The sequence below is a fragment of the Papaver somniferum genome, unplaced genomic scaffold (assembly GCF_003573695.1).
Source record: "Papaver somniferum cultivar HN1 unplaced genomic scaffold, ASM357369v1 unplaced-scaffold_24, whole genome shotgun sequence".
Lineage (NCBI taxonomy): Eukaryota > Viridiplantae > Streptophyta > Magnoliopsida > Ranunculales > Papaveraceae > Papaver > Papaver somniferum.
This window is the reverse complement of record NW_020634374.1, coordinates 3,637,626-3,663,223: the sequence shown is the minus strand read 5'-3', so window position 1 is coordinate 3,663,223 and position 25,598 is coordinate 3,637,626. Positions and strand designations below refer to the sequence as shown.

The window sequence follows — 25,598 nt, the reverse complement described above, 5'->3', positions numbered from 1 at the left end:
GTTTGATCGCAAGGAAAATTTTCAATTTTTTGTAACCGAACTTCTTACTGGTAACTAATCATTACTAATCATACTAATCACTAATCATTAAACTCGTTTTTGGTCATAAATTTGGGTAACAAAAAAATTTAAAATTTCTCGCAAAGAAAATTTTCAATTTTTTGTAATAGAACTTCTTAATGGTAACTGATCATTAATAATCATACTAATCACTAATCATTACTAATAATTAACTAATTAATCATTAAACTAACACATTTAATTAAGGAGGGTAAGTTTGGTATTAAGAAAATCATTTAGATAAGGGGTGACTTAGGATTACTTATAATGTCTTGCCTAAAATAGAATCATGGTCCCCCACAAAAAAATCATGGTCCCCAAAAAATGGTTCCTTACTAGGATTTGAGAGGAAAGGTTTCCTTCGGGGCCGAAACAATAAGAGTCCATATGCATCCTACGGACGAGATCTACAGATATACCCCTCATACGAGTGGGCCTTGCACAAATACCCTTCGAGATTATATTTCTTTTGAACTTCATTCCAAAAGAACGATTTTTTAGGGACTACTCAAAAAAGTTGGGGAATTACTTTGCGATAGAAATGTCCACCATACATTATAAGGGGTGTCCTAAAATATTAGGGAAGACTAATCTTCCCTCACCCTAATTAAAATTATAACTAATCCTAATAACCCACTAAACTAACCACTAATCTAACCCACTAACTAAAACCTAAATAAAATTGATCCGAAATTTTTTCATCGTCGATTAACTAATCGTTTAAAAACAATGCGTAGCAAGTAAACTCCAAGAGTTCCAGGATCAAGTCTGAGACTTGCAAAAATAGCCAATCTTCCAAATCAAATTCAAATTGATAGACTACTTGAAGCAAAGTTGAGAGACCAAATCAAGCATCCAACAGGAAAAAAGAAGTCTGATTCGAGTCAAATGCAAATCCGCAGGTAATTTCCTTCATATGCATTCTTTTTAATTCGTTATTTGTTGAAGAAATCGATTAGAAATCATGAAAACTCATTGAAAATGGTAGTTACAGTAGACATTTCGGCTAGGAGATTTTTGGTCAAACCCTAGATTTTCTAACCGAACTTCCAAAATAAGAACAGTTCGGTTTAGTAGACTAATATCTGGTGACCGAACTTCATAGTTCGGTGTGCTCGCAAAAAAAAAACTTTCGTAACCGAACTCAGTTTTTCTTTTGATAGAATGGGTTCGGTTTTGTCGATAAATTTTTTTGATTACCGAACTTTTAAAATATGTAGTTTGGTTACTTCTCTATTTTTATCAGGTCACCGATCTTGTGAAATATGTAGTTCGATTACCTAGAAATTTTTACCAGGTAACCGAACTATAGTCTGTTATCTCCAAATGTTGTGTTTACTTCATTCTTTAGTTCTATTTGATTTGATAACACAATATTCTATAATGTTTAGCTAATACTTTGGTTTTTGTTCATTAGGAACAAAGGAAAAAGATTAAAACTACACCTAGATGAGGATTTGAAAACTCCCACCCCTCGTGGAGCAAAACATTTAGATTTCCGAAATCGTGGTGCCAAAAATGCTAAACATGGAGGGGGCTCGTTTCCGGAAGCCAACCAAGAGAATGTTCGTAGTGTAATCCAAGATATCAATGAAGAGGTGATGGAGAATACAATTGATAATGTTATTGAAGAAGAGAATGTTGATGAAGAAGAGCAAGTAAATGAAGACCAAGGAAATGAAGAGGTTGAACAACAAAGAGAACACGTTGAAAATGTAGAGGAAGAAGAACAAGGACAGGCCAAAGAAGGAGAAGTACAAGAAGAAGACAAGGATGAGGAAGAAGAGGAGGAAGAGGATGAAGAGGAGGAAGAGGAGGGAGAGGGGGAAGAGGATGAAGAGGAGGGAGAGGAGGGAGAGGAGAAAGAACAAGAAATTGTTCTTGTTAAAGAGAAAAAGAAGCTGAATCCGCCTAGTGCTAGATACTCACACATTCCCCCTGATAATTTGTGTTTGTCACCAGTGAACCCAACTTATGGTACTCCAAATGATGGAGGGGCAACATTGTTTGGCTACAAACACTCATGGGCTGCGAAGATCTATGCGACAAAGGTATTCTTTAAGTTCATTCTTAACTAACAAAAAGTTTTTTTTGGGACATGTTTCGTGATGTATTAATAGTGTTATGTTCTTTTCGTAGGATCATAAGGATGTAGTTCGTCTTATTAAACGTCAAAAGACGTGCACATGGGAATTTTCTTTGGAGTGTGACGAGTTTCAAGCGAAGGTTAAAGAATGTGTGTTATGGAGAGCTATTGAGTACGCACATGTGGAATTTGACGTTGTTGTCGTATCCACATTTCTCGAGGGCATTATCCCGAGACATATACTATGCATCTTCCGTTTGGCGAGATGAGAATTACTCCCGATGATTGCATAATATCATCTGCTTACCAGTGGAAGGTAAATGTCTTCGAGAAGGCTATAACCCCTCAATGTGTTATGAAGCTCTTGAAGAATTGGCTCTAAATGTCTAGGATGGAATGCAAAAAAGTCTCAATGTGAGTTTAGACGGTCTGTGAGGTCCCCTAAACGTGGCGATGAGTATAATCCATATGAGGAAAATGGAGCATTGAAGAAAAAGGTGAAGAAATTCAAGTTGGTAAAGTTGAAGGCAGCATTTGGAGAGACAAAAAAAAGGTGGGGAAAAGAAAGTTGGTGATGGACAGGGAGACCCTTAGACATCATGTCACCGCTTAATGGTTATATCAGCTAGGAACTGTTATTTTCCCCGGCACTTCTGGAAATAGGATGGATGCACATTATCTACAGCTTTTGGAGAATCTCGATGATATGAACAATTATGTATTGTTCTTAGTACAAGAGATAACAAAAACCCTTCTGTATACACTGATATAGCCTGCTCTATTCAATTTTCTTCTTAGTCCTTTGCTTACAAGTTCAGGCTAATAAAGGAGAAGCTAAACCCTAAAGCAAGTAAGGATACATGGAACAACCACGTCCATAACGACTAATAGGATTATTTAATTAACTAAGGGCACTTTAGATGGGGTTTGTATGCCCAGAAAGATTTACCTATTCCCTAAAACAGGGTTCGTTCACTTCCCGTTACTTATTGATGAGTAAGAGAGAGGGAGAGAGAGTTGGTAGCGGTGGAGGTAGCTAACACCAATGGGGTAGGTAAGGCTACTCTTAATAAGAGACCGCAGCCCAGCCCAATAAGAAAGATATGGTCATGCTATATTTTATTTTATTTTATTTTTTTTGATAAAACTCTTCTTCTTCATTGATGATTCAAAGTCAAGGTTACAAAGAGTTCAAGTACATCAAATTTTGAGAACTAAATTGAAATACCATACAAAACTAGTACAACATCAAACATTCTAACAAAAAAAGAGAAAGAACACCTAAATAAGACTAGAAACATGTATGAGTAGAGAGGAGAAATGGTTTTCGGATCAACAGTCCACCATTCTTGTTGATTATCTCCTTCTATAGAAAGAGATGCTCCAAAGTAGGAGTGATTTGTTTCAAGTCTTGACCGGAGTGATGAAGATTCCGACGTAATTTCCGGTCGCAGACGGTAACCTTTGATGTACCTAAAAACTAAAAACCCCAACAGAGAACGACCATTAAAGTCGATAGAAGAAGCTCGAAGAGCATAAAAAGAAACGTCATTAAGACGCAGGCAACTTGTCGCCGACAAGGGAGGATAAACCTCAAAACTAAACCTAAAAAGCATTAAACCCTAAATCTAAGAACTAATGAACTAGAAACTGAAAAGTAAAGAGGGTACTGCTCAGATCCACTCCAAGAGGATCTGAGCAGTTAGAGTTTGCCGGAGAAGAAAACTGGGTCGCCTGAAATCGCCTGCTTAGAGAGAGGAAAAGAGGAGAGAGCATTGATTTTTAGCTGCAGAAGGTTAGACTCAAGACTAGTCATGCTATATTCGAAGTTCAGAAAAAATAAACAAACCATTCAATAATGAGTATACGGTTTTGGCAGGCAAAATTAGTCTTTCTATAACTGCTGTAACTCAGCAGTGCTCAACATGTACTTACAATATATAGTTCTTAATTGAACCTGAAATAAAAAAGTGCAGGAAGGTAACTAAATTCATGGGACATTGGTCTAAGACTTGAAATAAAAGAGCAGAAGAGATAACAGGGTTGATTTGATTAACCATAGTTATTTAAAATTTTTGATGCTTAACCCATATAAACAAAACTCAGGTTAGAAGATAAACAAATTAAATTTTCAGGTTCTACTTTGTCATGGGCCAGCCTCCAAAATTTCAAGCCGAGAACACAGTTTAACGCAGACAAAATAGATACTAAATAGACAACTTCACACATCAGGTTAACCTTGCTCCTCCGCATCTGCAGCTTCTCTTTCCTCTGCTGCGGCTGCCATCAACTCATCAAAGTTCTCAGTCTTCCCCAGCAATATCTCAATCTGAAGTCCAACATATCATCGATTTATGTGAGGTCAAGTTAAAGCACGAAGAGAACTCAAATTATGACCAGACTAGGATAAAAAAGAAAAGGGGTTCCATATTATTGAACACTTTGTTGATCCCTATTACCTAACTTGGGTTGACAAATTTACCAAACTCCAGACCGTTTAAACCATCTGATTCCCCACACATCAGATAATTTCCTAAAGACACACTAAGCATGAGTTCATGTAATTTCAAAATTTCAAGTAAACTACTCCATTCACAAGATTAAGGAATAAAAGAAATCAAATTCCATCTAGGAGTCTAAGACAAGAAGAAAGCCAGAAAAACCTCTTCATGCCTAGATATCTGAAGACTTACTTTTGCTTTTTGGATGGGTCTTCCTCTTGATTCATCCTTCATATCAACAGTTGAAGTCGTGATCTCTGCAGACAGAAAATTAAAGAAAATGAGCTCAACAAGAGGTTTAACACTTTACAGAACCTATGATAAGGTGAGAGAGTCAAAGAATTTTACTCTTCTCAACAGCAAGGCCATTGTTTTTTAGAATCTCCGCAATGGTCACAACAGTTGCAATTGCTGCAAGTACACAAGAACAAGAAAGCAGATGGAAACATTAACCACAGACAATTGGAGCCAAAAGAAAACAAAATAAAATTCTTGAGTAGTAGCATGTAAGACTTTACAGCTAAGTCAATATTGAAATTGTAGTAGAAACAAAAAACAGGATGAATCTGCAGCCAGACCAGTGTGGCCAAACAATCAATGACGCTTCCAATATGTCAACCACAAATATTTTTCTAGATAAGCAAGGCCATTGTTTTTTACTTTTTAGAATCCACAAATATTCTAGCATTGACCTTCAACAAAAGAAATCAAGAAATCTCATTACAGTTTCTTTGGTAATTAATGATGATCTACATGTACATATTTGTGCTGAGTGAATGAGATCAACAGATATACTACAATCTATTATAGTGTCCGCTGTGATTCATAAAATAGTGCTCCGGTGCGCTTTGACCTAAACATGGTGCTAATAGCTAAACCTGGTGCTAAACCAAGCACAGCTTAGGCTAAGCCTAAATGACAGTAACTAGACCTGCAGCTAATTTTCAATGCTGAACAAAGCTAGGATGAGTCAGACTTAAGCAGAAGTTATGCACCTAAAGTACTACTAGCACCAGTTACCATATGAATTAATGAAAGCAATCAGAAAATTAATTTTTCTGTAAATAACTCACTCTCAACCCTCAGAGAAAACAACACCACCCTATTACAAACTCTTGAGCAAAAGAAACTAAGCAAAACGATTCAAACAATGGCTAGCAGAACCGGTATCTAGGCATATGTAAATCACAATTAGGTGATAGATCTAAAGTTACCAAAAAAAAAAAAATCACAATTACACAGCTCAAAGAAATCAGTAACAGGGCATATAGAATGCAGACAGTTTAGCACACAAATTAATACATAAAATGGGTGACAACATGACAGCAGTGTCCAAATCTATACAACAATACTAAATCCGGAAATTATAACAGTATTAAAAGGGAAGAACAGAAGAAATTACCCATTCCAAGAGCAGAAAGCTCAACATCGCCGTGTTGCTGCATGTATCTCTGTAAACAACAACATTAACAATATTTCAAGACCTAATTTGATTGAGAACACCAAGACCACGATGCTAATAACGAAACCCTAAAAGAGAAAGAGGTTTTTATTATACCTTGGCGAGATTAACATAGAAAAAGAGGGGCTTCTTGGTGTTAGAAACCTGAATCCGGTTCTTCTTATGGTCGCTAGAGATGTTAATGTTGCTCAAACCTTCGTTAATTTCCTCCATTATTCTGTGTAGCAGTCTAAAACCCTAACCCTAGCTTATAAACCTTTCTTTTGTTCTTTCACAGAGAGAAGAGAGAGAGAGCGAGAGACGCTTAATAAATAAACAAAATTGAAAATCAATTTCTATTTTAAAGCAAAATCCCTAAACTGGTTTAGTTCGCCTCCGTTTGCTTAAATAGCTCTAACTATACTGTAATTAGTTGCTCAAAATGACCAAAATACCCTCGGTTGATCTTTCTCTCTGGGCATACTTAGCTGACTCGTCTCAGTCTGACTCATTACATTTGAATTTGAATCTGACTCCCAAATTTAAGGTTTGAAAGAAATTTTTGAATCAGTGAGATATGTGCTCAACTAGTTAGGTTCGATCAGAAATATGAAAAACAAATGATCTGATATCTGAATCACAAGTCAGATGAATTATTGCCATCACTGTTTTTTTCGCAAATACGAGCTGTAACTAGAATGCATTAACAGCTTGAAGCAAAAATGCTTCTGCTATGAGTATCAATGATGTAGTTGAAGATAAAAGCAATAGAACCATGTAAACAGAAAAAATGAAACTTGGAGCAGTAAATATGAATGACACCAGAAGTAAATAGATAATAAAACCAACTGTTTTTTCATTAATGGATTCTGAAAGAAGAATTAGCATTAGTGACTACAAACAGTAGTTGAGTTAAATAGCTGCCGAGAACAATATCAATAGGGAACCCAATTTTCCTGTAAGCCTTTGATCAGGTCAAAAAACAGAGAGAGAGAGATATAAGGGTAACCAAAACAATCCCCTCCTTCTCCCCTCTCTAACAAAAAGAAACCCTGATATAAAACCCAAAAAACAAAAGACATGTTTATATATGTATTGGGTGGGAAACACCTCAAATAGGGTAATGAAGAAGATCACCACCAATTGTCAAGGTCTTCTTCTTTCAGTTATGTAGTTAGTCTTTTTCCTTTCATTGCTAGAGAAGTATACTACGCTATATATACCATAAAACTAATATAACTGATTTTTCGATAGAGTAGAATGGTAACTAGCAAGAGATAGTGATCACTTCCTTAATCCCAACCGCTTGGGACAATAGATTCCTGCTGCCCATAACTATAACCACCATAGGAAGGTGCAGGTGCAGCAGCATAATAACCAGAGCTAGCACCAGACCCACCACCATATGCATCATTTCCATATCCACCACCACCACCACCATATCCACCTCCGCCACCGTATCCACTTCCACCTCCACCATATCCACCTCCACCACCATAGTAATTACTTCCACCTCTGGAAGGTTGATCTCTTCGGTAATCCTGGGCACCAAACCTACCGCCGCCCTGTCGACGACCCCTGCCACCACCACCACCATAGGAGGCCCTTTCAGCATACTGATTGAGCCAAGTGGGAACCGCCTGGTTTCCTTCCTGCAGGAGTTCTAAAAGTGATTTGGAGATGCCCTGGTTGCCTTCATTGAAGAAAGCTGTTGCAATGCCTGACTTGCCAGCACGACCAGTACGCCCTATTCGATGAACATAATCATCTATGTCTTTTGGCAGGTCAAAATTGATGACATGTGCAACATGTGGTATGTCAAGCCCTCGTGCAGCAACATCTGTCGCTACCATAATTGGCGTTGCACCAGTCTTGAACGATCTCAAAGCTTGTTCTCGCTCCTGCATATCATTGAAAGAGAGTTTGAATAACAGTAGCAAAAGGCCAACCACACAGGCAGTCAAGGACTAGCACGCATAGTAATCAAGCCTGGACATGAGTTATACATTGTAGCATTCATAACACACAATAGTTAGCAAATAAGAAGTACTCAATCGTACTTCCCCATCAAAATTTACATCATCAGGTAACATCAACAGCAAGTAACCTGACTGCTCTCATGTTATCTATATATCACAACAGAAGGATGGTTTATACAGTATAAGCTTATCCAATCTACTGCAGATGCGACAGAACAAAGTCTGATGCAGAACCTAAACAGTGCAATACACTGATTCCTGAAACAAGGATAGAGCAACCCAAAGATAGACCGATTCAGGATAGAGCAATCCCAGGATATACTGATTTCTGACACCAGGAACTGAAGGTTAAAAGAAAAAGCATACCATTTGAACTTTATCCCCATGTATTGCTGTTGCAGGAAAACCATTTATCGTCAGCCAATGCTCCAATGCATCAGCTCCTCTCTTTGTCTCCACAAAAACTAAAGTCAACGCTTGCTGCAGAAAAACGAGCACACTTTGTCAAATAGAAAGAAAAGAAAAAAAAAGTTTTAAAGTTACAGTAAACAAATGAGTCAATCTTTTTTAAGTGTGCGAAGCATCAATACCTTTCCGTAAGTGCCATTCTCTCTTTGGGTATGAAGAAGATCCATCAAGAAGCTTCTTTTGTCCGTATCAAGAACATATTCAACCCTCTGCTCAATTAGTTCAGTGCTAGACCCAACCCTTCCAACGGTTAGGAAAATATAGTTCGAAAGAAAATCAGAAGCCAGCCTCTGAAAAAACAAACCAAGTAAAGTAAGAAACAATATATCAACAACGTAAAATTTGAAAATGCACCATTGTTCAACCAAATATATATCAAAAAGAAAAGCAAAAACTTTAAACTGATCGCACAGAACAAACTCCAAGACATAAGCAAGTTCTTCAAACAACACTCATTACGAAGGGAGATGGCCACATAGGTTAGTGAAGGTATCAACATTCATTTGATGCAAGTTTCTTCAAACAACAAGGAGCTGAGTCAACTAATTAATCAACTGAGATTGAACATGCTTCCCATCTCTTCTCAAGAAAAAAGTAGAATTATTCTATCAGGTTACTACAGATACTATCACCACCACAAATTACAGACAGAGGCAGTTTAATCACAAATCAAAGGGTCCATAAACTCCAAACAGAGGTCCATAACAGGATGACAATCAATCTATGGAAGCTTCTAAAACAAACATTGACCAATAAAAAGCTTAGGGAAAGTGGTTGTTGTGCACAGAAGCCATAAAAGATTTTCATAAAGCAGCGACTTGTCAAAGAAAATATTCATAAAGCATCATTTAAAGAGTAAAAGAAGAAAGCCGAAACTTTTAATCAAGTCAAAACACAAGACATAATTTATTCATCTGATTTTAACTATTACCAAGCAGATGAAGAGGCGGCAAGAACAAACCTGTATCTCAGCTGGAAAAGTGGCACTGAAGAGCATCGTCTGCCGCTCACCAGGGGGAGGCATGTCCATCTGCTGAACTATCTTCCTTATCTGAGGCTCAAAGCCCATATCCAGCATCCTGTCAGCCTCATCCAACGCCAGATAGCTTATCATGCTAAGAGATACTCTAGCTCTTTCAATCAAATCCACCAAGCGACCAGGAGTGGCAACAAGAATGTCAACACCTCTTTCCAAATTACGCAGCTGGGAATAACAAGAATACGACAGCAAGTAAGTGCCTTCACAAATCTCATACGAAGCAAAAAATTAGCAAAAGCCTGATAGGCAACATGACAGAATTGTAAAGAAACAGTTTCAAATTCTAAGTAAATAAATAGGTAATCCATTTTATGCCATGACAGAAACAGAATTCACTGAAACATGGAGAAAGAGAAGAGAAAAACATATACAGATCTATAACTGCAGCTAACCCGCGACAAACTAGCATTGTAACAAAAACCAATATAATCAAATCACAACAGAACCAGTGTACTTAGAGAATCGCTAATTTATTACCAGCAAAAAAGTTCCAAATAAGCATTAAAAGTAATATCCCTAAGCACCACGCCAATGAACGTTCAAATGAAACATTTGTTCAAAAAACCAACATACTTCATTCTAACAGTTATGACTTATTATAAACCAAAAGCAATTGAACTAGAACTATTATCATGGTTTCACACACTTACAAACATCAGTTATATTTCTTTAAGAGATATGCTTTCTTATCTAACTTAAATCCAGAATAAAATAACTTTGTGTACTTGTCCAAGTTCATGCTAAGCAGGTGTCGATACTATAGGCTATAGTTATGGATGGTTAGACTCAACCCATGGAACAATCAATAAAAAATATATTCATTGCTTAAGCTCAAATGCACCTACAAAAAAACAAAACATAGAACTCCTGTATACGTGTGAAGGAAGAACATAGTAAAGCTACAAATGATGTGATATACAACATTTTAAAATGCTTATAGATATCTACTGCAATGCCAAAATCTACTCAAAGAATTATACCAATTACAGCATATGAACAAATAAGAAACAAAAGAATCAATCAGCTCCATTTAACATAGCCAGTGAATACAAACAAAAGAAGTATGCAGGCGAGCAACAAACCTGCTGATGCATCGGTGCTCCACCATATGCAACAGCAACTTTAACACCAGTCAGATAAGAGAACTTTTTCGCTTCATCATGTATCTGCATGACAACAAAACCCAAATTGAGTAATTAGGAAAGTGTCTCTACATCACTAATAACAATCATTAACAGAAACTAAAATAAAACACTTAGCAATTTTCACCTGGCAAGACAACTCTCTAGTAGGAGAAATAATAAGAGCATAAGGATAAGCAACTCTTCCATTACCACGGCCGGGAATATTCTGCTGCATTTGAAGCCTCTTCATAATCCCACTGATAATAGGAAAACAAAATGCTGCAGTTTTTCCAGAGCCAGTTTGTGCACAAGCCATTAAATCCCTTCCAGCAGCAACAATTGGAATTGCGTGGCGTTGAACAGGTGTAGGCTTCACATATTTGCATCTCATAATATTCTGATTCAAAGCTTCCCCTAAATCAATCTCCGCAAACGTATTCACCTGCTGCGGCACATCAGTTCCACTAGTTTCAACAGGAATATCCTCATAAGCATCAAAATTAATACCCCCAAGACCAACATTACCCTCCTCTCCTCCTTCAACTTCAGTAACACCTAATTCAGCAAATTTATCAGCAACCTCAAATGGGTTTGGCTCATAGTTCCTTCTCCCACCAGTACCACCAGCAGCACCCCATCTACCTCCTCCTCCTCCACTACCACCACCTCTAGGTCTAACAAACTCCCTACTCCTAGACGGATTCAAGGAAGACCCCCCAGATGAATCATTAGCTGATTGAATAGGTGGAAACTCTTGTGCTAATGGGTTAAGCCCTCTCAAATGAGGTGGAACATATGATGGTCTAGTAGGTCTAGAACCACCACCACCTCCAGCAGTGTTATCAGCTACATCAGCCCAAGACATTGTCACTCACTCACTAATACACACAGAAACACTAGGATCAACAACAGATCACACCACACACACACTTTCAAAACCCTAATTAAAAAAATCCCCAAAACAACTTGCAAGTTGATAAAACAAACACAGAGATTTAGATTAACTCATATTTAAAGTGGGAAAATGAAAAAAACAAACCCTAGAAAATGATTTTCAAAACCTTGATCTCGGGGAATGTAGAAAAGAAAAAAAAAACTCAGAAATTCTTCTTGAAAAAGGTGATGAATAGATGAGAATGGGAAGCTGAAATGATGAAGATGATGATGATGATAAACCCTAGAGGAAGTGGAACTGAAGTAGTTCTAGTTCCCCATGAAAAATGAAGTGAAGTGAAGAATAAAAACCCTAGAAAACAGCTCTCATTTCTCTGTCTTTCTATTAGTCGAGAAAGAGTGCGTGTGAGATTCCAAGGTAGTTGGGGCTTTTTCGGAAGAATACAATCATATTAAATGTAGTGGTCGTAATAGTAGTGGCACATCATAGACGCGGCGTAACGGATGTCTGTCTGTCTACATTTTATATTTACTGGACCCGAGTGACATGCTTGTCGACTCTGTGGTTGGACCAGGGCCTCAGGTTAGGCACAATCGGCACTTCATTTATTCACATTTCGACGGATATCAGTACCCTGCCATGTGGGGGAATAGACTTGTTCTAGGATATGAGTCGTCTAGATCTGATTTATAATATCTGAATCTGACTCGTTATGTCTGATTCAAAATTATAATTTTTTTTATTTTAATTCAGCGGGTCAGGTACAAAATGATACCTGGACAAAACAGTCACGAATCAGATTATGAGCCGAGTCAGATTTTCGAGTCAAATATTAGAAAAATGGAAAACAAACGATCTGAGAGTTGATTGGCGTTGAGTCAGATGTCGAGGCAGATTGAGATCGCGAGTAAGACTCAAACAAACAAACAAGATGGACGTCTTAGCTAAGAAAGCCAGAATACGAACCTTGAATTCAGTTAACGCCAGTTCAAACACACTTTCTCTATGAACTATGTAAGTCCATGTTAAGCAGTTGACTTAACAAACTTGCAGTTGCAGTCATACAAAGACTCATTATTCATGCCTGTTAAAACTGTATACTCAAAATGTGAAACATTTTGAAAATTCCGGAATTGAAATGTCTGTTTAATTCTTCTGAAGTTCACCTAATGTGAGGAAGCAAATACGCGACGAGCATTTCTTATGGTGTCGATTGTAGGATTTATTCTTCTTCTTCTTCTCCTGGAACCACATCAATTTTTTGTAAGAATTTCCGGACAATTGAAATAAAATCTTCAATTTTTTCTTCTTGAGGTAAATGCCCACAGTTCTTTATCACTTCAAGTTGAGAACCTGGTATAGCTCGTGACAATCTCACAGCATTCCAAGAAGGGACAAGTCGGTCAGTGTCACCGGTTATGATAAGTACTGCACAGTATTACATTACATACATCAAAAAAAAAAAACAATCAAGTCAAGAGTGCTAATAGAGAGAATCTTATATAATGCTGTAGGTTAATCCTGAGTTGCAGTATTCAGTGAAGCAGCAAAACTGCTCTTATAACATTGGCGACATGGGGTTTTTGCAACCTAGAAGGAAAATTGTTGAACGTACCAGGACAAGATATGTCTTTCAGTCTTTGTGACAAAGGTGGTTTTGATTCAGATTCAGAATCTGTCAGCATAGCTACCACGAATTCAAGCAAGGCCTTGTCCCAACCCTTAGTCTTCAGTGGCTGCAGTATGATGTATTGATATTGAGTCAACAAGATAGGCCATAATAACACGAAACCGAATATTGGACTAGTTGAGTAACAAAAACAAATGAGTAATGATATATAAGAATGTCACCTTTGTATAGCCCTGTAAGATATTATCAGTGACTTGACTTCCATCATACCATGCATTCTTAATGCCAGCTATACCAAATTTATCTATCACAATCCTTATCTGGAAATCCAAACAGCCACAATTTGGAGAAATGGTAAAGGATATTTGAATGCCTTGCCAAGTGAAAACAGAAAAGTGGCACAAAGAACTGGATAGTGAAGAGGTATGCATACCAGTGCAGCGGCAAGGGAAGTACGCAGAATTAACTTCAAGGCTTTCTTAAACAACGAGTTGGCTATTTTAGCAATCGCTTTCAGTGTACCTGTAACCGCCATTGCAATGTATGTGGAAATTTTGGACAAAGCATTCACTATGTGTGAAAATGGGTTCCTTCCAACCTTTGATCTGGGACCAACATCGTTCGCCTGATTTTCTGTTTCCTGCTGGTCTTCCTTCATGAGTTTTTGTTGTGAAATACTAAGAGGGGCAGCAATTGCAGGAGCAACAAGGATCAGTGCAGCAACGCGCTCAGGAGCTTCGAAGTATGTATTAAGTGCTACGAGAGACCCCGCTGAGTGCCTGATGGATGTCGTTGATTGTTTCAGAATTGGACAGTTCAATGTCAGCTAGCTATCAAGGAAGACAAGTTAAAAGAAACAGTGCACTTCATTTCTAATCTAACTGAATGGTGAAAATATCAGGGTTGCGGGTAATTTTGACTAGTACATCTACTTGGAATCACGAAATATGGGAAAGTAAATAAGGCGCGCAGTATCAACTCATACTTGGTGATTGAGTGCTTACCCCACCAGAATTATCTTCTCAGCTACTAATAAGTTGATGAAATACATGGTAGCGAGAACAGAAAACATCATTGAGTAAGGGTTCAAAGGTTGCAAATCTGTTTCTTCACTTGAATTTTGAGTTGATGCATTCCTAGTATTTGGCGCACTGAATATCCTTGAGGTCAACCCAAAAGCAGGTCTGTCAAAAGCAATCACTTTGGAACCAATGCACTGAGCCAAAGGCTTCAAAACTTGATCCCACGAAAATACTGAAGCCCCAAAACCATGTAGTAGTACCATGGGAAACCGTTTTTTGGAAGGTTGATTGGTAACTAATTCTTTTGAAGAATCTTGGTTTACAGACAGTACATTTGCTCCATTTTCTTCAATTCCTTCTTCCCCAGCAACCTTGTAGTGTACCTGGACTCCTCTGAATTCACAAAAACAACTGTCTGGATCAGCCAAATCTACTGGATCCAGCAACTCATCCTGTTCTATTCCAGCTATCCTCTGCGATTTCTTCTTCTTTTTAGAACCCAACAATTGTTCTGGATATTGTGGTTAACATTCGATAAGCTAAACTGAATCCGCCAAATGTAGTAATTGAAAATTTCATTGTTGGTAGCAAAAAAAAATCATACCGTTGTAGTCAGCTGCTCCAGCTGAAGAAGCAGCTTTACAACTGAAATCTGATGAGATTGTACTCAAATCATGTACCGTCCAGAACGCAGTCGGGGAAGTGAATATCGGATGGAAGAGAGAATAACGACGAGCAACGGCACGCTTAGGATTCCGGAGGCAAGGAATTTGTGGAGTTTGTAAGTGGGCATTATGAAATCTTGAACTCATCTTCTGAAGGATGAATCAATCATAAAGAATTCTACCTGTTAAAAAAAGATAAGTCATGAATGGTTGATTGATCTTATCTACAACTGAAGAATTGACTATGGTACTGAGCTTTTAGATAAGAAATAAATGCCAAAGGTAGTAAAAATTGCTATCAAGACTGAGACCAGACATAAAATTCTGAGCAAATTTTGAGTAAGAAAACTAGTGGAGTCAAAATAAAGAGATTTAATAGCTCCTGGGGTGGATTGTCTAAGCTACTGAGCTCTGCCATTGCTGGAGCTCTAACCTCTGTTAAAAGTGTGTGTGTGTGTGGGTGAGAGACAGACAGAGAAAGTACCTATCATGTAGTTGAGTTGCAGGAGAAATTGAAAACCAAGAGAGCATATATTTTCTTTTCTTCTCCATTTGCTTCTAATCCCATGGCAAGATGATTAAGTAAAATATCTGCATCTCTATACAGATTTTACTGTCCATGGTCTTCTTTCAATATGCAAACCTAAAACAGCTGGATTCAGTTATTTGTCACTTTTGATTATTGTACTATATCCTTGCTAAAGATGGGATGGGAAACTTGTGAGGCCAATATGGAATCTACAGTCATTGTCAGGATGTTTTTTTAATAAAAAGAGTTGTAAAACACATGCACAAAAGAAATGAAGAATATAATTTTCCATTCCATCTTCTCATGTCATGTAGAAAATTTATGTAAAACAGTATACAAGTATTCATGTAAATTGCGACTATTGAGCCGCTTTAAGTTTCTGTTCATCTTCGAGCCTTTTCAACCATATCAGCCCAAGATCAGATCCGGCTTTCGCTGCGATTTCAAATTGTTCTTTTGCCAACTCCGTAGAGTCCTCATCGGGAACAGCCACGTTGTTCTTCTTTGCTTTGGAGGAGGGAATACTTCTTGCATTGAACTTTGTTATAGCTTCTGGTACTTCAGCACCTAACAAGGCAAGAATCATATAGTACAGTCATAATCTTATTGAGAGAAGATACTCCATGCAGAGTTTTGGAATACACCTCAAAATCTAAAAATGAAATCTGACTTGGTTTCAATGATTCTAATGAGGTAAATGAGAAATATGTTTTCATATGTTTCGGGGAGCCCAATTTTGCTGACTCACTTTTAAAGTGACCCAAGGGAACCCACCATCCTAATGGCAGGGACTCAAACTGTCACTGGGATGGTGGAGTAGGTTATGTTTATAGTAAGTATTAGGATGCTTCTCCTGATCAAAGAGATGAAATTTTTTTGAAAATCCAATCTTTCAGCCTTTAACTAAGAAATGCTCAATACATATGACCAAATTAAGTTTGACCAGAGAATATTTACCCTTTAATAGAAGTGATCCATATGCTATGGCTGCACCAGCATGTCCCTGCAAAAATTTACGGTGACACGTAATGTAAGTCATCTATTCAAGTAGGATTCGCCCATTAAAAATAATAATTCTACAATCCTTTTTTTTCCAGTTAAGAAATTTGATCAAGTGTGACTCTCTTAAACAAGCAACATCATTGATCATGAATGCAGTGGCAGCTTTCCCTGCTAACCATGTACAACTTTAGCTTACGGACAACGCATGGTTTCTTCAAATATAAATGAAAACAAACATATTTTAGGAAAGCACATTCATGAGTTCCCCAAAATTCTACTCTGACTATCATGTGTGCTTCCTGGTTATGCTAATTCCTTACGATGTCTAAAAAACCCATGGAAGATCAGAGATGAAATAGAAAGAATTGTCATTAATGTTGTGATAATGCAAAAACAAGGTCTTATCACCTTCTCTGAAGCTCTATGGAAACACCACAAAGCAGATGCCATATCTTGCTTCACCCACTCCCCAGTCAAATACACCGCGCCCATAAGATACAGAGCACCTGGATGCAACTAGAACACGAAAATCAGAAGTCAGTAGGTGATTAGGACATGCTATGTTCAACGATATGAAGCTCAATATCATCCCGAAAGAATTTTTATCTATGATATGTGAATCGAAGAAAGCTGCGTACCTGTTCAATGGCTTTCTCCAAATAATGAAAAGCTTGTTGTTCTGATTGGACATAAGGATTCTGTCAAACCCAAACCAAAAAAAAGAGAGGAAGGAATCAATACAGAAATGTACAGGATACCTTGAAACTTTATATAGTGTGCTAAAAGCCTATATACCACTAAATATGCTAGACTGCTGGTTTTGGCACATGCTCAATATATACATGATTTTTATCCACATATTTGGAGTTACAACCAGTAGAATATTACAAACCTATCTCTAAACCACATCAAGAACAATCCAACCTCTTAGATTTGGGTTCTTCACTAGAGGTATATCACGCTTAAAATTTTAAAATGTAATGCTAGGAAATGGCAATCTATGAAAATGAAATCAGTTGGAATATAGTCTGTGTACGCATCAAGGCAACAGAAGAAGAGCCTAACCTCAATTCTCAAATGGCGGCCCAAATCATAACACCACGTATGCTAGACTGAATATCTACATGATTTGTGTCCGCATAATTGGAGTCTACCTCTACACCAAGGAATCCAACCACATCATTGCTCAAACGGTGGCCCAAATCATAACACCACATATGCTAGACTGAATATCTACATGATTTGTGTCCGCATAACTGAAATCTACCTCTAAACCACATCATGATCCAAGGAATCCAACCACATCAATTCTCAAACCTGGCCCAGATCATAACACCACATATGCTAGACTGAATATCTACATATTTGGTGTCTACCTCTAAACCACATCATAACCAAGGAATCCAACATCTTGGATTCGGGTTCTTGGCTAGAGGTATATCACGCTTAAAATTCTATACTGTAATGCTAGGAAATGGCAACTAAAATGAAATCAGTTGTAATGTAGTTCGTGTATCAAGGCAATGGAAGAAGAGCCTAACCTCAACTCTCAAACGGCGACCTAGCTCATATTGTGCATCTGCATCACCCATGTTTGCCGCCTCCACTAGTAGAGCAGCTCCACTGTTGGAAAGGAATAACCAGAAAACACAAATTCAAATCTCATTTCCTTGATTTTTATCAATATTGTACAGATCAATAATATGTAATAAACCAAAAACCTTAGGGGGTTTACTCACATGGCTTTACATGACCCAGGTGCTTGATACTTCAGATGCAACCTAGACAACCAATACCTTGCATGAGTATTCGAATTGTCCACCTCCAAAGCCAGTTCAAAATTTTGTTTTGCAGTCTATTACACACAAAAACCCAAAAAATGTGAACTATCTATCAGCATTTCACTGATTAAACCTAATAAACCTAACCTAGTAAAACTTAAAATTGATAAAAATGACAAAAAAAAAAAAAAAATCATCATTTCACTCTGATTAAACCTAATAAACCTGAAATTGATGTTAGCAGAAAGGGGTTGTTTATCTTTTTCTTACTCTGAATAGAGGATGAAGACGTGGGTCTGTAGGTTCAGTAAAATCAATAACTCTATCAACTTCCTGTAAAGCATTCCATCCTTTTGCTATTAATTCCATAGCCTTTTTATTCCTACTATGTATTTCCCTCCGTTGATTCAACTGTGGAAGAAGAAGAAGTCTTGATTGTTTCTGGGTTGTTGCCCTAACTAATAAATGTCTCAACATATCTGAATAACACAGCTAGTGAAAACGCCTTATAATGTGTAGAGCCTCTGCGAGTGTGATTCGTAGAATCTGTAAAGGAGATTAAAAGTTGTAAACTATTTAGCGTGTTTTGCTCATGGAATTGGAGTCCCAGTCTCCCAGTCTCCCAGACTCCCAGTGATAAATGAATATCAAGGAAACTGGGAACCGAGTTACCCCTGTACGACGTAAGACCGATTACCATGGTGCCCCGTTTCCCTTCCCTATCCTCCAAATGTAGGGGAAAATATGAATTGCCAACCATTATGCCAAGCACTATGGTATAGGTCACCCCTTCCCTATCCGGCTATCCCTCAAATAAAAGGAAGGGATATGGGTTACAAAACAGCTCCACTATGATGGCCTTTCATCCCTTCCCTATATGTGACGGAAACTCAGTTTCCGTATAAATAGTAGTTTCCGTATTTTTTCTACCAACTTTGTTTCGGTTGGAATATATTTGTTCAGGTAAAGAAAAATAATTTAGAGTAAAGAAAAGGAGATATAATAGGTAAAAAAGAAGTTTTGATTAAAAAAAAAGAGTGAAAAAAAAAGTTTTAGGGTAAAACTAAAAAAATCAAATACGGAAACTCAGTTACCGTATAAAATGCTGCGGAAATTGAGTATCCCTCTCAACTACTTTACGAAAACTGAGTATCTTTCAGATTTCCCTTGAATGGTAGGGATATGGGAGACCACAGTGGTTGCCAATTTAGAATTTTCCCTAGAAACGAGGGATTGGGAAGGGAAATGGGGCACCATAGTGCTTGGCCTTATGGTTTTCTGTATTCCTACTTATGTAGGGATATCCTTTCCCTACAAGGCAGATCAGGCCTTATGGTCTGATCCACTTTGCCAAGTAGGGAAGGGAAATGAGTAGGCCTGTCAATATCTGTCCGATATCCGGAATCCGTTTTCGAGTATTCGAGATCCTATAGGATTTTATCCGTTTTATCGGATATCAGATCGGATATTCTATCGGATATTTCTTCCTTAACATATCGGAATCGGATTAGGCTCCATCCGAATTGTTAAATCCGATAGAACAAGGATTTATTTGTGATTTACCCTAACCATATTAGAGTCGAGTAGAAGAGTAAGGAAAAATATCTGATATGAAATGTTTGAGAACTCGAACTTAAATTTCAATTGTGAACATGTTTTATAGGGCTTTTAACATTTTTTATCAGAAATGGATATTATCGGATATCCGATAGCTTAGCCTATCGGAATCGATATCTGATTTTGATATCCTATAGGATATTATCGAATATCCGATAGCGCTTAACCTATCAGATACATATTTCCAAATATTTGACGGATATTCATTCACTGACACCCCTAGAAATGAGTTTCCGTGTGAAAAGCTGTTTTGCGAAAACTCAGTTTCCGTGTGATTTTACACGGATATTCAGTATCCGTCTGAGTTTTTTTTTTACTCTTGGTTTTCACTTTTAACTCTTTTATTTCCACTAAAACTCTTTATTTCCAATTATATCTCCATTTTTTTTCTTCAAATTTTTTTTACCCATACTAAATATTTATCTAAACCCGTTGAAATAAAATTTGGAAAAAGGAAAGAAAGAAACAGAAATTGAGTTTCCGTTTTGCACTATCCATAAGAAAATTAAGTGCAGTGTAGGGAAGGGATGTAAACAGACCATAGTGAAGCTGCCTTTTGAGTCATATCCATTCGCTGTACTTGAGGGATAGGGAAAGGATGCCCTCTCCCATTATGCTTAACCTAAATGAATAACAAGGAGGTTGGGAACCGGATTACCCCTATATAACACTAACAAAGACACGTACGATGCACTCGACATGCGGTTCCGTTACAAAACCTATATAAAACAGTGGGAGTAACAAACTAAAACGCTTCTTGCATAAAGTCCACCTTGAAAAGCAGTACAGTGTTAATCTGTTTTTGCACCAAATCTAAAACACCACCAACTAACCTCCATCAATGTTACTTTATTTTTGCACTCCAAATGTACCTTAATCTGCAACATCAAAAGTTGCAATCAGTCATTGTAGTATAGTGATAAAGTCACTGGTTGATCATATCAGTGATCTGAGTTCGAAACTCGCCAGCATCAAATTCTTTACCGATTGAAAAAAAGTTGCAATCAGTCAACTATTTGATTCAAGAGAGAGAGAGCGACAAATAAGCGAAGCAAATTGAAGAAGTTGAAAACAGAAACAGCCTACAAAGTCCCCAGTTTCCATCCGTGATTTACATTTAAGTGAGGAAAAAGTTCATATGAAGCAGATACTAAAGTTTTAGATGAAATCAGAACTAAAACAATAGAGGATAAGAAACAAAAGGAAAGCTAAACAAAGACCAAACACAGCAATTAACAAAGACAGATCATCAAACCGTAAAAAATAACAAGAATTACAAGATAATTTTACCAAAAAAAAAAAGATTGAGATGCGAAGAAACATATACAATCGTAATGAATTGTTCACCACTTTTAAGGAGCAAGTGTTACGGAACACAAAAATGTGATGCAGGTCAAAAATTATAGAACACGGTAGAAGTAAGCAGCATACGTAACTTCGATCACTAACGCCAGCAATAACAACTAATTTAAACAAAAGAATGTTATTGTTAGAATAGACAAATAATAAGGCCAGTAAACAGAACATATAACGGATGTAATCTCTCTTTTGAATATGATTAGACGGAAGAATATTTTCTTTTAACTATCTGGGGTTAGCCCAGTTGGTCAGGAATCTGATTCTCAAATAGGAGGTCAGCAGTTCGAGTCTCTGTTCAAACATTGGAGATATCGTGTAATTATTACTAACTTACTGTGGGGAAGGGAGCTGAGTTTGCTCAAGGAGGAGTAAGCCGGTGATTACGCTGCCAGGAGCAGGACGGGCCTATGCCTAGGGGTATAAATAATACCCGAAAATACTCGGCCTGCCTGTACCCACTCGAGCCCGCCTATACCCGAAGTAGCCCAAAGCCTGTTATGCCCCGTCATGGGCCACCCCGCCTGGTCTGGATTAATTTATTGGGCGGTCTCGGGCTTTCCAATTAATTATGATACCCGGACTGATACCCGGCCTGGTGCCCGGCCTGAAAACCTTCTATGTGTCATTAATCATTTAATATCCTCTTAAAAAGACTTAAAAGTTACCATTTTATAATTGTCAATTTTGTGTCAAGAAAAATTAAATATATACTTGTTTTTACTTATAATTAACTTTTTCAAAACATTAATGGTAATATATTTTCTTATTAGAAATTTTATTGCACTCTAATTAATTATTTGTTATAGGCTATAATTAAAAGTTTGTCATTGTAATTTAAATATAAAATAATACTTTCACTTACGGTATGCAATGTTAGAAAGGAAAGGATATTATATTAAAATTAAATAAATTTAATTGCAAGCCTGGAAAAATAAATTTAATACCATTCATTTGAAAATTTGAACTTAAAAAATAAGAAAAAAATTTTCAAAATAGTGACCTATCCGGCCCGATCTGGCCTGCCCGTATAAAAACGGGCTTCGGGCGGTCTTTGGGTAGCAAATTATCATATTTTGTCCGGCCTGCCCGGCCTGAATTTGTTTACGGGCTCACAAATATTAAGTCTGGCCTGCCCGACCTGTCTTAGTTTTTGGGCCGGATGGCCTGGCCTGCCAGAATTTACACCCCTACCTATGCCTATTTTATTTTTTATTTTATTTTTTAAAAAAATAAAAATATTAGACGGAAGACTGGTGAAAAACGCAGGAAGAAAAAACAAAGGGGGAAATCAAGCATAAGCAGATACACCAACAGGAAAAAAAACAACACATTTCTGGCCGAAGCTTAAACATCACATAGATTTTAGTATCTATTAGTTCACTGCTCTCTTTCATTCTAGTGGAGATTAATACGAATGTATATTAATTGATTCCATCATCACCGGATACACAGCCAACAAATAATTTAAACTAAAAGAGAACAAAAATGAAGGGTCGGGACTCAGGAGTTATATCCCATTTACACCCCCGTAGGACGGAATACTAAAGCAATGATCGATATCGTAAATGCAGGAGGTATTCCATGCAAGGCGAAAGAACAATTTTCAAAATTATTTGCACGCAACTCTCAAGTCTCAACAACCCAACATATGATGTGATTTTCCAAATAGATGTTGCAAATAACTAAATGAAAAGAAAATCAAGGAACATAAACAAGTGGAAGTAATACCTCTCAAGGCAATGCGGTGGTATTTATTCCACGACGAAGTCCTAGAATTTCGGAACAACTTCAACGTTGAAAAGTGGATATCGAGAAAGAAAGTGATAACCTTCAGGTAACAACAACAAGTTGCAGTAATAACCCGCAAGGTAATGCATTAGTATCCATTCCCCGTCACGAAGCAAATCTACAAACACGTCGAAATGCTTATAATTCGATGTCTGACACCGAAAAAGAAGCACATCTAAAAAGACGTCGAGATGCTTATCATATGAAGAAAACAAGAGGTAGTGGTTGGAGTACTAATTCTCAAGGTAATGCATGTATAAAAAATTTAAACCGATTTTTTTCTTTTGCATCAGTATGCCAATAGTTCTTTTCAGTTGCCTATGAAATTTTACATGTTTACATAGTCAGAAGACTTAAGTATAAACGGCAATGAAGGACAATACGAAGTCTGTATCAGAATCATGTTCGTTGTCGTTAAATTGATCTACTTGATATATTATAGTATTGTTACATAGAAGACTAACGGTATTGCATTTTGTTATAGTTCAATCTCGCAAACTGGAAGGCACTGGCACAGATAGCGAAAGAAGCAAGAAACGTCCACTTGAAGTGGATGAGTTACTGGAGCTTCATGCTGAAGACAGGGAGAAAAGAATAAGAATTGGAAGTCACAATGGCCAAGAAGCTGGAACAAGTAGAGCTAATTTAGCTGAAACAAGTTATGGGTTTATGATAAATTTGGTTTTGGATCATTGTTGTAGTGTTACCTTAGTTATCAAAAATAAGAGCATTTTGGCTTATACTGAATCAAAATTTCATTTCCTTTTCTTCTCTATCTTTAAATATTTTATACTCCCTCCGTTTCTAAAATATAGGCAGGTTTCCTTATTTGGGTATGTCAAAAAAATAGGCTTGTTTTCATACGTGGAAAGTAAAATGTTATGGTTTTACTACTATACCCATAGAGGGACCACTTCTCTCTCTCCTTTTTCTCTCCTAATACAAAAAGGAAACCACTTCTCTCTCCTCTTTCTCTAATAACAAATGAGTGGGGACCAAAGGATAGTTTAGGAAAAAACATGAAAAAGTGGCTACAATGATTGGTTTTCTTAATTTTTGTGAAAACCAAACTTGCCTATTTTTTAGAAACGGAGGGAGTATATCATTATTATATATCTTATCAAGCTTATATGTAAATTGATGTAGGTGAGCCATGTCAGAGTATTATTAGTTTCTTAAATTGAAATCATAATTAGGTAACTGGGACAAAACAAACATCATGATTGTATAAATGTCAATGTGTATCACCCATATATTCCATGTCACGTCATGATTTGCAAGTAGTCTCAGTATTTATGTTTGATTTCGTTTGTTTAGTTAATGTCATAATTATTTCTTAGATGCTGAAAATGAACAACTTCCTACGACAACTCAATCCTTCGAGCCTCTTCGTAGCCCAAGGTTTCTCCAGCAAACTCAGCAGCGTTGTGTTGTGGATATCGAGAAAGAAAGAGACTTTCAAGGTAATGCAGCAACATTCCTTCCATGCCGAAGTCCCAGATTCACTGAGCAAACTCAATGTCAAGATAATGAACATGTCGTTCAGACATCCAGAAAGAGATAGGGTCGGTTGTGCTATATGAGGTATGTACTTTACCCGGACATTATTTGCTTATCTTCTAGGTTGGTATGTGAAGTTGTATTTATGGGTCTGAAGTTGAATTGTTGGTTTTGAATGTGCTTATTTAGATGCATGGGGTACTCTTTTTTGCATGTTTCTGAATATGATCTTCCAGATCCATAAAAGATTCATGACCACTTGGAGAACCATAACCTGAACCACAACCAATCCCAGATCCATACCTTAGACATTACTAATCCCTATAACAAGATATTCCAAATAGGGCATCTGTACAAACTCACCGAATTTCTATATTAAGTAAAACAAAATCATTGATTTCCATTCATTCATAAAAAAAAAATTAAAAATATTAGTGAGAAATTGAAGGGTTTATGACTGTTGATTGGTGTTGTATAAGTATTTGTGAGAAACAAAATGTTGTCGTTACATGGGTTTTGGTTTACACACGTTTGACTTTGTAACTTCCTCCATTGGGTTTGTTTGTCTTTTAGAAACAACGTCGACCAAACAATGACATCCTGGCAGAAAGGCGGGAGGCATATTCATTTCCTCCACCGAAGAGAATAACAATCATCATTCGATAGATGATAGCAGGTCTGAAGATGGGGAACAACAATTGGTTGATTGAGGTTTTACTATGGTCACTTTGTATTTCCCTGATGCCTTTGTTTTTATACTAATGCTTATAATTTTTAAGCTAACCAGTAAACTGATATGGGTGTACCACATCAAAGTGGCAAAGAAATCACGGGGGCATGTACTTAGTCGATTACCTCTCGTACCTTGAGGAGCACCAGAAATCAGATGATGGAGATCATTATGATGATTGGTTTGATCTCAACCAAATATACTTATTGTATATATGTCAAGGATCCCATATGTATATAAACATGAGTCATATGCATTGATGCTTCTAAGCATTAGGCGCAGTGCACAAAACTATCGAAGGACTTTCAATATAATTTTGATTTCTTAGTCTTTTTATTATTGACGTCATCATATTCCTAATATGTTGATAAATAGAACATTG

General features: G+C 37.2%; 4 protein-coding genes across 4 annotated transcripts; all 4 read right to left on the bottom strand.

Annotated features, from left to right (window-relative positions):
- Positions 1 to 4,016: 4,016 nt before the first annotated feature.
- On the bottom strand, positions 4,017 to 6,459 carry LOC113341027 (uncharacterized protein At2g34160-like). Its single transcript, XM_026586066.1, has 5 exons — positions 6,206 to 6,459; positions 6,050 to 6,098; positions 4,996 to 5,058; positions 4,840 to 4,904; positions 4,017 to 4,475 (listed from the first exon to the last, which is right to left on the bottom strand). Exons 1-5 carry the CDS (start codon positions 6,320 to 6,322, stop codon positions 4,380 to 4,382), a joined length of 390 nt encoding a protein of 129 aa, XP_026441851.1. The 5' UTR covers positions 6,323 to 6,459; the 3' UTR covers positions 4,017 to 4,379.
- A 457-nt stretch (positions 6,460 to 6,916) lies between these two features.
- Positions 6,917 to 12,674, bottom strand: LOC113341067 (DEAD-box ATP-dependent RNA helicase 52B-like). Its single transcript, XM_026586099.1, has 7 exons — positions 12,560 to 12,674; positions 10,844 to 12,368; positions 10,657 to 10,740; positions 9,497 to 9,739; positions 8,658 to 8,825; positions 8,434 to 8,547; positions 6,917 to 7,989 (listed from the first exon to the last, which is right to left on the bottom strand). The coding sequence occupies exons 2-7, from the start codon at positions 11,561 to 11,563 to the stop codon at positions 7,381 to 7,383; spliced, it is 1,938 nt and encodes a 645-aa protein (XP_026441884.1). The 5' UTR covers positions 11,564 to 12,368; positions 12,560 to 12,674; the 3' UTR covers positions 6,917 to 7,380.
- LOC113341068 lies at positions 12,532 to 15,557 on the bottom strand. The gene is made up of 7 exons (XM_026586100.1): positions 15,395 to 15,557; positions 14,850 to 15,092; positions 14,228 to 14,756; positions 13,657 to 14,002; positions 13,445 to 13,543; positions 13,209 to 13,329; positions 12,532 to 13,021 (listed from the first exon to the last, which is right to left on the bottom strand). Exons 2-7 carry the CDS (start codon positions 15,055 to 15,057, stop codon positions 12,816 to 12,818), a joined length of 1,509 nt encoding a protein of 502 aa, XP_026441885.1. The 5' UTR covers positions 15,058 to 15,092; positions 15,395 to 15,557; the 3' UTR covers positions 12,532 to 12,815.
- Positions 15,558 to 15,711: 154 nt separating this feature from the next.
- LOC113341045 lies at positions 15,712 to 18,877 on the bottom strand. Its single transcript, XM_026586081.1, has 7 exons — positions 18,493 to 18,877; positions 18,181 to 18,296; positions 17,983 to 18,064; positions 17,080 to 17,139; positions 16,850 to 16,957; positions 16,397 to 16,442; positions 15,712 to 16,006 (listed from the first exon to the last, which is right to left on the bottom strand). The coding sequence occupies exons 1-7, from the start codon at positions 18,697 to 18,699 to the stop codon at positions 15,798 to 15,800; spliced, it is 828 nt and encodes a 275-aa protein (XP_026441866.1). The 5' UTR covers positions 18,700 to 18,877; the 3' UTR covers positions 15,712 to 15,797.
- Between the last annotated feature and the right edge of the window lie 6,721 nt (positions 18,878 to 25,598).

What these genes read in the sequence shown, in the direction of transcription:
- LOC113341027 (XM_026586066.1), bottom strand. Translation starts at nt 6,322, where the DNA reads ATGGAGGAAATTAACGAAGGTTTGAGCAACATTAACATCTCTAGCGAC. An exon ending in GCTTTCTGCTCTTGGAATGG is followed by an intron (nt 5,059 to 6,049) that starts GTAATTTCTTCT and finishes GTGTACTTGCAG; the next exon opens with CAATTGCAACTGTTGTGACC. An exon ending in TGGCCTTGCTGTTGAGAAGA is followed by an intron (nt 4,905 to 4,995) that starts GTAAAATTCTTT and finishes TTCTGTCTGCAG; the next exon opens with AGATCACGACTTCAACTGTT.
- LOC113341067 (XM_026586099.1), bottom strand. Translation starts at nt 11,563, where the DNA reads ATGTCTTGGGCTGATGTAGCTGATAACACTGCTGGAGGTGGTGGTGGT. An exon ending in AGAATGGCACTTACGGAAAG is followed by an intron (nt 8,548 to 8,657) that starts GTATTGATGCTT and finishes GTTTTTCTGCAG; the next exon opens with CAAGCGTTGACTTTAGTTTT. An exon ending in ATGGGGATAAAGTTCAAATG is followed by an intron (nt 7,990 to 8,433) that starts GTATGCTTTTTC and finishes AATGATATGCAG; the next exon opens with GAGCGAGAACAAGCTTTGAG.
- LOC113341068 (XM_026586100.1), bottom strand. Translation starts at nt 15,057, where the DNA reads ATGAGTTCAAGATTTCATAATGCCCACTTACAAACTCCACAAATTCCT. An exon ending in TGGAGCAGCTGACTACAACG is followed by an intron (nt 14,757 to 14,849) that starts GTATGATTTTTT and finishes CACAATATCCAG; the next exon opens with AACAATTGTTGGGTTCTAAA. An exon ending in GAAAGACATATCTTGTCCTG is followed by an intron (nt 13,022 to 13,208) that starts GTACGTTCAACA and finishes AATACTGTGCAG; the next exon opens with TACTTATCATAACCGGTGAC.
- LOC113341045 (XM_026586081.1), bottom strand. Translation starts at nt 18,699, where the DNA reads ATGTTGAGACATTTATTAGTTAGGGCAACAACCCAGAAACAATCAAGA. An exon ending in GTCTTCATCCTCTATTCAGA is followed by an intron (nt 18,297 to 18,492) that starts GTAAGAAAAAGA and finishes TGTGTGTAATAG; the next exon opens with ACTGCAAAACAAAATTTTGA. An exon ending in TGGATCACTTCTATTAAAGG is followed by an intron (nt 16,007 to 16,396) that starts GTAAATATTCTC and finishes TTGCCTTGTTAG; the next exon opens with GTGCTGAAGTACCAGAAGCT.